This window comes from Numida meleagris, chromosome 1 (assembly GCF_002078875.1).
Source record: "Numida meleagris isolate 19003 breed g44 Domestic line chromosome 1, NumMel1.0, whole genome shotgun sequence".
NCBI lineage: Eukaryota > Metazoa > Chordata > Aves > Galliformes > Numididae > Numida > Numida meleagris.
Genome location: NC_034409.1, coordinates 75,604,859 through 75,614,835, shown reverse-complemented (window position 1 = coordinate 75,614,835; position 9,977 = coordinate 75,604,859). Strand labels below are relative to the sequence as shown.

The 9,977-nt window shown below is 47.5% G+C and overlaps 2 protein-coding genes across 5 annotated transcripts in view; both read left to right on the top strand.

The window, feature by feature from the left end:
- On the top strand, positions 23-1,091 carry C1H12orf57 (chromosome 1 C12orf57 homolog). Of its 2 annotated transcripts, none has more exons than XM_021395948.1 (3): positions 23-165; positions 486-662; positions 743-1,091. In XM_021395948.1, the coding sequence occupies exons 2-3, from the start codon at positions 539-541 to the stop codon at positions 889-891; spliced, it is 273 nt and encodes a 90-aa protein (XP_021251623.1). In that variant the 5' UTR covers positions 23-165; positions 486-538; the 3' UTR covers positions 892-1,091. The 2 variants fall into 2 exon arrangements, with proteins under 2 accessions (XP_021251623.1, XP_021251614.1); XM_021395939.1 differs by lacking the exon at positions 23-165 and adding an exon at positions 216-417.
- PTPN6 (protein tyrosine phosphatase, non-receptor type 6) overlaps positions 2,445-9,977 on the top strand; it is a 21,079-nt gene continuing 13,546 nt past the window's right edge. The window contains exons 1-2 of one of the 3 annotated variants that reach the window (XM_021395869.1): positions 2,445-2,693; positions 2,841-2,937. In XM_021395869.1, coding sequence (XP_021251544.1) covers positions 2,924-2,937 — 14 coding nt within the window. In that variant the 5' untranslated portion in view covers positions 2,445-2,693; positions 2,841-2,923. The remainder of the gene's footprint in view (positions 2,694-2,840; positions 2,938-9,977) is intronic. The other 2 variants (XM_021395893.1, XM_021395878.1) reach the window with 2 other exon arrangements.

Here is a 9,977-nt window from a genome sequence, read left to right as displayed (position 1 = left end):
AAGCGGCTGATCTGCATACGGCCAGAGCGGCGCGGCGCCGTCGTGGTGCGCGGCTACGGCAGCCGCCGACAGCCCGGAGCGGGCGGCACCTTGCTTGGGAGAGCCATGGGCACACTCAGGCGGCGGCCCAGGGCGAGCGGCTCACTCGCCCTCACTGCGGGGCAGGTCTGCGCCTTACCGGCCTCCGCGCGAGAGGCCGTTCGGCAGTGATTTCAGCTCTTTTAGTATTTGTCTAGCAGGTTTCCCGCCCCGCGGGAAGCCCCACAGTGCGGTGTAATGATAGGGCGGTGCGGCGGGCTGGCGGCGCATGCGCCGTGAGCGGGTGGGGGGAGGTGGCGGTTAGCGTTGAGGGGTAGGGCCCCATGGCGGCCTCCGCGCAGGTTCCGCCGCCGGCGCTCAGCGCGGAGCAGGCGAAAGGTGAGCGGTGGGGATTGCGGGTTGGGGCGGGTGGTGGCGTGTTGCGTGAGGGGATTTTGTCACCGCAGTGGTATTGGCCGAGGTGATCAAGGCTTTCGGGGCGCCTGAGAACGTGCAGCGCATGGACGAGGCCCGGGAGAACGCGTGTAACGACATGGGGAAGATGCTGCAGTTCCTGTTGCCCGTGGCCACGCAGATCCAGCAGGACGTGATCAAGGCCTACGGCTTCAGCAGCGACGGCGAAGGTGGGCAGTCCTGGCGGGGGGGGCAGGGCCTGTTCCGCCGAGCGCTGTCTTCTTCTGTCCCTCCCTCCCTCCCTTCGCAGGGGTGCTGAAGTTCGCCCGGCTGATCAAGTCCTACGAGTCGCAGGACCCGGAGATCGCCAGCATGTCGGGAAAGTTGAAGGCTATGTTCCTGCCCCCCATGACGCTGCCGCCGCACGGGGCTGGCATTGGCGGGGTGGCCGCGTCGTAACGCCGCCGTCTGGGCTGGTGCTGGTGGTCCCCAGGGCTCCGACCGGAGCCTTCCCTCGTGGCTGGGGTTGTCTGCGCTGCTGCTCAGCCGGCCCCGGGAAACTGAGCGGTTAAACAAGGAAGATGCTGGTGTGAGACGAACTGGCTTCTTTATGCATGTTTGTGTGTGTGGCTGTGAATAAAAGACTTCTTGAAAGTGCCCTCATTGGCTTATGAATGGACACAAGCCGATGCTGCTCTGCAGGTATAGGTCCTTCTTCGTGATGCGGGGCAGTCAGAGCGGTGCCCACCTCATGTGGTGAGACCTGAGCTTGTGGTACAAGGGGCTGGCATGCACCAAGTTCTGCAGAAAATACACTTGCTGATGCAAGCCTTAGTGTGAAAGCACAACACCTGTATAGCTAAGTCACTTTCTTTTTTGATGCTGTTTAAGAGGTGCTAAGCCTCATTAGAATCACAGAATCAGAGTATGCAAAGTTGAAAGGGACCCACAAGGGTCATCGAGTCCACGCCTTGGCTCCACACAGCACCGCTCCTAATTCAATTCAAACCCTATGTCTGAGAATAACATCCAAGTGCTCTCTGAGGTCCAGCAGTATGAGGCCACGGGCAGCATGTTCCTGGGCCCCACCACCCTCTGGTGAAGACCCTTTTCCTAATCCCCAGCCTGACGTCCTCTGATGTAGCTCCATGCCATTCCCTTGGGTCCTGTTGCTGTCACAGAGAGCAGAGCTCAGCCCCTCTGCTCCCCTCATGAGGAGCAGTATGGTACTGTGAGACTCAGATTCAACTTGCTGTTAACCAGAATTCCTAGACCCCTTTCAGTGGGGCTGCTCTCCACCCCATCTTCTCCCATCTATGTATAGATACAAGGTTGCCTCATCCCAGGTGCTGAATACAGCACTTGCTCATTTTAAGCTGTACTTGGTTGGTGATTTCCCAGCCTTCCAATTTGTCAAGATGTCTTTGCAAGAGCAAGCATTTACAATTGTGCTATTTGAAAAGTTCTAGGCAATGTGTTCCTGAAAACAATATTGTCCCTAAGAAGCTGTTCAGAAGTGATGTAAATGCAGCTGAGACCACTGTCACCAGCAGTTAGTGCTGCTAATTCATACACTTTTCCATACACTCCTACATTGAGCTTCTGGGGCCTTATTCTTGTTTTCTGTCTAAATGTGTGGTCAACTTCATGATAAAAGTGGCAACATGATGTAGCGAGGACTGGCATAGAGAGGGAGGACTGTGCTTGCCCATTTTGGCTGCAATGTATAACTATCCTGCATTTTCTGAGACAGAGAGGAGTGTGTTCTCTCTCATGTGAAGGTTTGTTATTTTCACCTTATGAAGGAAGACACACAAGATGCATGATTTTTAGCCTTCTGGCACATGTGCCCATTGCCCACGGAAGTGTTAGGGTCTCTGGGCAGGGCTAAGAGCAAAGAAGGGCTCTCAGCCACCACAGGCTGGGAGAGCAAGCTACAGCTGTGAGAGCTGTGTTGGCTTTTGCCTTCTGTGCCTTGGTTACAAACCAGGTAGGAATGTAGCTGGCGAGGGCGTGAGCAGAGTGGATAGGAGGCAGGAAGAGCAGTCCATCCCTTCCGTGTCTACCTATCTCTCCCAGCCTGGCCTTCCCCCACCCCTGTAGTTATTTATTAACTACAGCCCAGGAAGTGTTTTGCAAATGGTGAAAACCAAGCCCTCTGCGTGAGGCCTGCTTTTTGCCTAGCCTGGAGCTACAACCTTTAGTCTGCCCAGAAACAAACAGAGCTCTGTCAGGATCCTGCCTGTGTGGATCAGACACGGGTGAGTCACGGGGCGCACGGCAGACCCGAAGAGCTGTCAGCTGCTCCTTCCCGAGCCTTGACACTGACTGCCATGATCACTCAGCCATGGCAGCAGCGTGCAAGTCCATTCCTGCTACTTCCAATTTTGCTTTATTTCCTCTTCTAGGACCCCCTGGTTTAGGGGTGTGATACTTCCTCCAACAGCTGCTTTTAAATCCCATCAGTGGCATTCTGCGTGTCAAGGTCCTGATGCCATCCTGTGGGTGAGTGCTCTCTGTGTTAGTTAAGGCAAGAAAACAGAGTCGGTGGGAAAAACAAGAATACTGGCAGTAGGAAGTGGGCACACACAGGAAGAATACACCTTAAGCAAGGTGCTGGTGGACTAGAGTTTTGGTGTTTTTGTTATTGTTACCATTGCTCCTCCTCACTTCGATAATGAGCGAACAGTTTGTGATGCCCAGCCCACTGCAATTATTCTGCAAGCTGTGAAGCTGGAGCATTTCAAAATGTTTTCATACAGAGGGTTGTCAGGTGGTTGACGTTTTTAATCCTAGTGATTTTTGATTTGCTACAGTTTTAATTGTCCTTTATGGAAGAGCAGAGTGTGTCATCTTCACCATCAGTATAAATGACTGTTCTGTTTTGAGGACTGCAGTGCTATGGAGTAAAGAAATGGGATCTGCACTAGTCTGTGAATAGAACCTATTTGTCTGGTGGTCACATGACCTGACAGAGCATCTAGCTTGGGCAGGCTGTAGGATGATGGTCCATATGCCCGTTCCCCAGGACCAGATGGCCTTCACTGCTATGTACTTCTCGGCAGAACTGCAAGACTGTCTACCTCAGTGCTGAGAATTAGAAATGGCAAATACAATGCTGATTTTCAAAACGGGTTCCAAATAAAAGCCTCCAAATGTGAAGAAAGCACAGACTATTAAAGCTGATATCTGGGCAAGAGGTAATAGAGAAAGCAACGATTATGACATCAAAAAAGGAGTCAGCATCTGCTTTTGTAAAGACAAATCTTGTCTTGTAAAAAGGCCCAGAGATTTTGGGCAATGTAACAAGTTTGAGGACAAGAGAGATCTGGCTTTCTGAAAGAGGATTTGACAAGGTTGCCTCATGAAAGTATTTAAATAAAGATAAATCCATGGCATAAAAGAGAAGACGACATTTTTCTTCTGTGGCTAACTTGTAGAAAGTAGGAAAAGGAAAGTAGGAATAAGCATCCACTTTTTATAGCAAAGTGAAGTTATCAGTGGTGACACGATAAGGATCTGACCTGAACTATGTGCTGTTCAGTATATTTCTAAAAGACGCAGAAATAGAGCTTGGATAGTGAAGTGAGAAAATTAACTGTTTTTATAAAGTTATTTAGGTTAATAGGATGAAAACTGGCTCAATAATTGCAGAAGGACTTTATGATAGTGAATGAGCATGCAATTGATCAGGAGATGAAATTCAATATAGGTACATGAAAAACAGTGTTCATGGGATCATAGAATGGTTTGGGTTGGAAGAGATCTTAAAGATCATGTAGTTTCAGTCCTCTCCGATGTGGGCAGGGTTGCCATCCACAAGCTCCGGTCACCCAGGGCCCTATCCATCCTAGCCTTGAACGCTTCCAGGAGTGGGGCATCTGCAGCTCCTCTGGGCAATATATTCCAGTGCCTCACCGCCCTCTGAGTAAAAAATTCCTCCTAGAGGAAAAAATGCCTCCTAAATTCAGTTCTAATCTGAATCTACTGTATTTTAGTTTAAAACCATCGTCTCTTGTCCTGTTACTACAGACCCCAGTAAAGGGTCCCTCTTATCTTTCCTGTAGGCCCTCTTTAGGTACTGTAAGGCCACTGTAAGGTCTTCCAGGAGCCTTCTCTTCTCCATGTTGAACGACCCCAAATCTCTCAGACTGTCTTTCCAGGAGAGGTGCACCAGCCCTCTGATCATCCTTGCGGCCCTCCTCTGGACCTACTCCAGCAGGTTAATGTTCTTTTTGTGCTGGGGACCCCAGAGCTGAACTCAGTACTGCAGGTGGTGCCCCATGAGAGTGGAGTAGAGGGGAGCAATCACCTCTGTCTCTCTGCTAGCCACAATTCTTTTGATTCAGCCCAGGGTATAGTTGGCATACTGGGCTGCAAGAGCCATATTTTCATCCACCAGCACTCCCAAGTCCTGTTCTGTTCTCAGTCCTGTATTTGTGCTTGGGATTGCCTGGACACAGGTGCAGGACCTTGCACTTGGACTTGTTGAACTTCATGAAGTTCACACAGGCCCCCCTCTTAAGCCTGCCAAGATCCCCCTGAACGGCGACACAGTGGAGGTCCCCCATTCCCTACAATGTCTCAGCAGCACCTCACAGCTTGGTGCTGTTGGCAAACTTGCTGAGCATGCACTCAATCCCACTGTCCATATCAGCAACAAAGATGTTAATAGTGTTAGCCCCAGTACTGATCCTGAGGAATACCACTTGTCACTTGTCTCCACCTGGACATTGAGCCATTGACCAGAACTCTTTGAATGTGATCATCTAGCCAAATCTTTATTCAGTGAGTAGTCCATCCATCAAATCCATGTCTTTCCAATATAGAGACAAGGATATTGTGTGGGACAGTGTCAAACACCGTTGTGAAAGGCTCCTAAGTTTGTCAGGCACAATGTGCTCTTGTGGAGAAAAATAACTCAGAATTTACATATGAAACAGTTGTGAGCTGGTGGTAACCTCTCAGGGGTACGATTGTGATCGTATGCAAGTCCATGCACATGTTAGCTTAATGCTCAGTTGTGGTGAGCAAATAGCAGAAATCGTCATTGTGTCTCTGTCTGTGTCTCACCAGCATCTTTTAACACTTCTCATTTCTGAGCCACACTTCGCCCTCTTCTCCAAAACAATACAACAGAGTTGGAAACACCTCAAAGAGGGACAACAAAGATGATTTGGTGTAGAATTGCTTTGTATGGAGACCATCTAAATAGGGTTGGAGTCTTCAGCCTGCAAAACAGGTGAGGAAGGATACAGAATTGAGAGGTCTATAAAATAATGAGCAGGTGGAGTGACTATCAATCAGGTAATTGATTTTTCTTTCTACAGCAATGAAGTAAAAATGTGACATTAAAAATGTGCAAGAGAACACATTATAAGCAAACCAAAGGAGGCAGTTTACCTGTGGAACTCACTGACAAAAGATGATAGATTTCTTACGGATTTGACAATTGACTATACTAACAGAGACTTAGGGAGTACAGGGAGGAGAAAACCTCAGTGCATAAATTCTTCTTCTACTGTTCCTTTGACAGCCATTTCAACCTCTAGATGGCCTAATCCAACCCTCTGCTCACAGCAGAGCCATCTCTAAATCTCGATAGTTGAGGTTGCTTAGGGCCTTTTTCAGGTTAGCTCTTGCATGTCTCCAGGAGTGGAGTTTCCTCAGTCTTTCTGGACACGTGTGGCAATTGCTGAACTGCCCTTGTTGCATGTATAATTTTTTCTGATATCTAATCAGAATTTCTTTTGCTGCAAGCTACACTTCTTACTTCTTTTTCTTTTGCTGTGTTCCGCGGAGAAGAATCTGACCCCATCGCCTCTAAACCCCCCACTCCCCTTTTAGATAATCCCAGCCTGCTATTAAATTCCTTACCAAGCAACTTTTCTGCGGACTGAACAAACCTAGCTCTCATATTCTGTGGTGAACCTGAGCTCCTTGTTGCCCTGGTGGCCCAATGCTGGATTGTGTCCAGTTTCTCCGTGCCTTTTTTAACAGCAGTTCAGATGGAGGTGCCTTTTAATTACCTACTTTGTTTAGCATGTCTTCTAGGCTTGTTCCTGTGCTAGCTGTGGCTTTTCTCTACAAAGAATTTGCAAGATGAGGTTCTACTATCTGGTGGTACTTAAAGCCAAACAACAACATAGAAGTAGTCTCTTTGCTGAGGCTTCTGACCTGTTAATTATATTATGATAGTATTTTAGAGTCTCAGTTATAATTTTGTGGTACATGCTTCTGTATGACATCATGTGAAAAAAGCTTGAAAATAGTGAGGAGTTGGCTGGGCAGGCAGGTGCTGCTGAGGGGCTAGCTGGGCATCAGTAGTCTGGTGGCGAGCAATTGCTTGTGCATCACTTGTCTATGTATTTTATTATTATCATAACTATTGTCCTTTCTTCCTCTTCCTTTTTCTGTTTTAGTAAATACTTTTTATCTCAACCCACGAGTTCTACTTTTTTTTTTTCAATTCTCTCTCCTATCCCCCTGGGAGAGTGGGGTGTGGGTGAATGAGTGTGTGGTGCTTAGTTACCTGCTGGGTGAAACCTCAAAATTCCTTTTGGCACTCAACATGAGGCTCAAAGAGTTAAGTAAACAGCGGATTTGACCAGAGTGAATTGCAGTAGACTTGCGGTTGTTGTGGTAGTTACTCTGCTAATTTTTTATTTGCAGAGCTCTTTCAGTGCCTTTTTTTGGAACTATATTATTTCACACCTTACTTGCTATTTATTTTCCTCACCGTGTTGCTTCTGTCTCCGAGTGTCGGATTAAGGTTGCCATTTTGCTGTGCTGATATGATAAAATGGCTGGTTGGAAAACTAATCTGGTGTTTGTGCTCAGCATTACAGTCATCTTTGTGCCTAGGGAACCATATATTGGAGACACACTCTTTGCTTTGTCTCCTCTGGGAGGTAGGCTACAGAGGAGATAAGGGAGGATACTTTCCACTGTTTCCTCAGCGTCCCTTTCTCTTTCACTTTCTCTTCTTCCCCTAGACTAGCTATAGTAGCTCTTGAGAATTCTGAATATCTCTGGGATGTTCAAACCCGCGTGTTCCTATTGATTTGTGAATGTGTTTCAGGTTTTGTTTAAGATTAAGCAACTGTTTAAGAATGTCACCCAGAGGTCTATTCCAAGGTGGGATGTATATGAATTACAGGGAGCATGGGATGGTATGGACAGGTGTCTAGGGCGATGGGTGCCTGCAACAGGCCCTGAGGTTGCTCCAAGCACTGTGACAGGCCCTAGAATTGCTTCAGTCTTTGTGATGGACCCTGCAGTTGCCCCAGACTGTTCCGACAGGCCCTGTGGTCACTCCAGTCCCTGTGACAAGCCCCGCAGTTCATCCACAGAGCCAACCAGTGCCAGTATCAGTTGTCCTTATACACAAGAGTTAAAAATGGCTGCAAAAGTCAGCTTATTTAGTAAGGAAAGAAACTCCTGCTAAGACAGAAGGAGATGAAGAAGTAGATGAAGCAGGGCCACAACAAGAATGGAAGGAGCAGGGAGAGGCAGAACTCATAAAGGAGGCATAACATCTGACCCCTAACCTTGGGTGAGCTATAAGTTATGCAAAAAGATTTCAAAAAAGAAAAAAACAAAAAACAAAAAACTAGCGGTGGATGTGGTGGCTAGCCTACTTCAACAATATGAAGAAAATCTGTCATTCTCCCTCCAGACCCCTGTCAGCTGTAGAAAAACTGTTTCAGCAGCTCAAAGAAAAAGTGTATGTTTTCTCCCTGACCTGTACAAGCCAGTATCTCAGCTATTAGAAGTGTTCCTGTGCTCGAGAGAGAGGATATAGTGGGTACACACCACATTGTCACCCTGTGGTTTTACCTGTGTGACCATGAATAAGATATGAGGAAGTGGGATGGAAAACCCACCTTGACCCTGTAGGCATGGATACATGAGTTGCAAGGAAGAACAATCCAAAAGTGGGGGTTCTTCCAGAAAAATGGCTGCTCCGAATGTTTCCAAATGGCAGTTCCCTAGAAAGAACAGATGGTCTGATCTTATTTCTGACGTTGACAGTGAACCTTCTGGTTCTCATGCACAAGAAATGAGTAATGAATACAATAATCAGAGCCAGAGGGGCCCTGCCTCCATCCAGGTGGAGGAAAGGGACAATCAGTTTTATTGGACTATGTGGATTTGATGGCTTGGCACATTAGAACCACAGGAGTGTAAGGCTCAAGTGGACACCAGTGCACAGTGTACTCTAATGCCATAAAGTCATAAAGGGACAGAACCCATCTGTATTTCTGGAGGGACAGAGGGATCCCTTTTCATGCAGCTTCTCCTAGTATTCTTTTGGACAAAATGTCCGCCATACGGCTAGACAAAAACATAATGTGATGGGTGAGCAATTGGTTGACGGGTTGGGCACAAAGAGTTATAGTAAATGGAGTAACATCAGGCTGATGGCTGGTCACTAGCAGGGTTCCCCAGGGCCCATTTTAGGGCCAGTTCTCTTTAATGTTTTCATAAATGACTTGGATGTAGGACTAGAAGGTGTTTTGAGTGAATTTGTTAACGGTACTCAATTGGGAGGAGCTGTTGATTCCATTGAGGGTGGAGAGGCTTTGCAGAGAGATTTAGACAGATTAGAAGACTGTGCAATCACCAACTGCAAGAATTTTGACAAGAGCAAACACCAGATTCTGCACCTGGGAAGGGGTAATTCTGGCTGTACATAGACTGGGCCCCAGAACAGGCTCCCCAGGGAAGTGGTCACAGTCCTGAGTTTGCTAGAGTTCATGAAGCATCTGGACAATGCTTTCAGACATGTGGTTTTGTGTGGAGTCAGGAGTTGGACTCCGTGATCCTTGTGGGTACTTTCCAACTTGAGATATTCTATGATTTGCTATAGAGTAAACTACTTGAGAGTGAAAAGCAATACGCCTTGTTCACTGATGTGTCCTGTTGTACTGTGAGAAAGCATCACAGGTAGAAGACTGCTGTATGGAGTCCTACATGACGAGTTGCAGAAGCTACTGAAGGTGAATTGAGGCAATTTGCAGAAGTGAAGGCTATCCAACTAGCTTTAGATATTCCTGAAGAGAGAAGTGGCCAGTGCTGTATCACTACACTGACTCCTGGGTGATGACAAATGCCCTATAGGAGTATTGACAGCAATGGAAGCAGAACAACTGACAGGGCAGTGGCAAACCCATCTGGGCCACTGCATTGTGGAAAGATATTGCTGCTTGCATAGAGAACATGGTTGTAAAGGAACGTCAGTTAGATGTCCACGTACCCAAGAATTGTGCCACCGATGAACATCAAAACAACCAGCAGGTGGATTGGGCTGCTAGGATTGAAGTGGCTCAGGTAGATCTTGACTGGCAACATAACGGTGAATTATTTCTAGCTCTGTGGGCTCATGATACCTCAGGCCATCAAGGAAGAGATGCAGTATATAGATGGGCTCAGGATCCCATGGGAATCCCAGTTTTCCCCTGGGAAACTGTCCTTAAGGGCGTAGGAACAGAGCAGAGCTGGCAGCTCTTTAAGGACACCCTCCTGAGAGCGCAAGAGCTCTC

Bases quoted from the DNA above. Each gene is read 5' to 3' on its own strand.
- C1H12orf57 (XM_021395939.1), top strand. From the start codon at position 363: ATGGCGGCCTCCGCGCAGGTTCCGCCGCCGGCGCTCAGCGCGGAGCAG. The intron at 418-485 runs GTGAGCGGTGGG...TTGTCACCGCAG, and splicing joins CAGCGCGGAGCAGGCGAAAG to TGGTATTGGCCGAGGTGATC. The intron at 663-742 runs GTGGGCAGTCCT...CTCCCTTCGCAG, and splicing joins CTTCAGCAGCGACGGCGAAG to GGGTGCTGAAGTTCGCCCGG.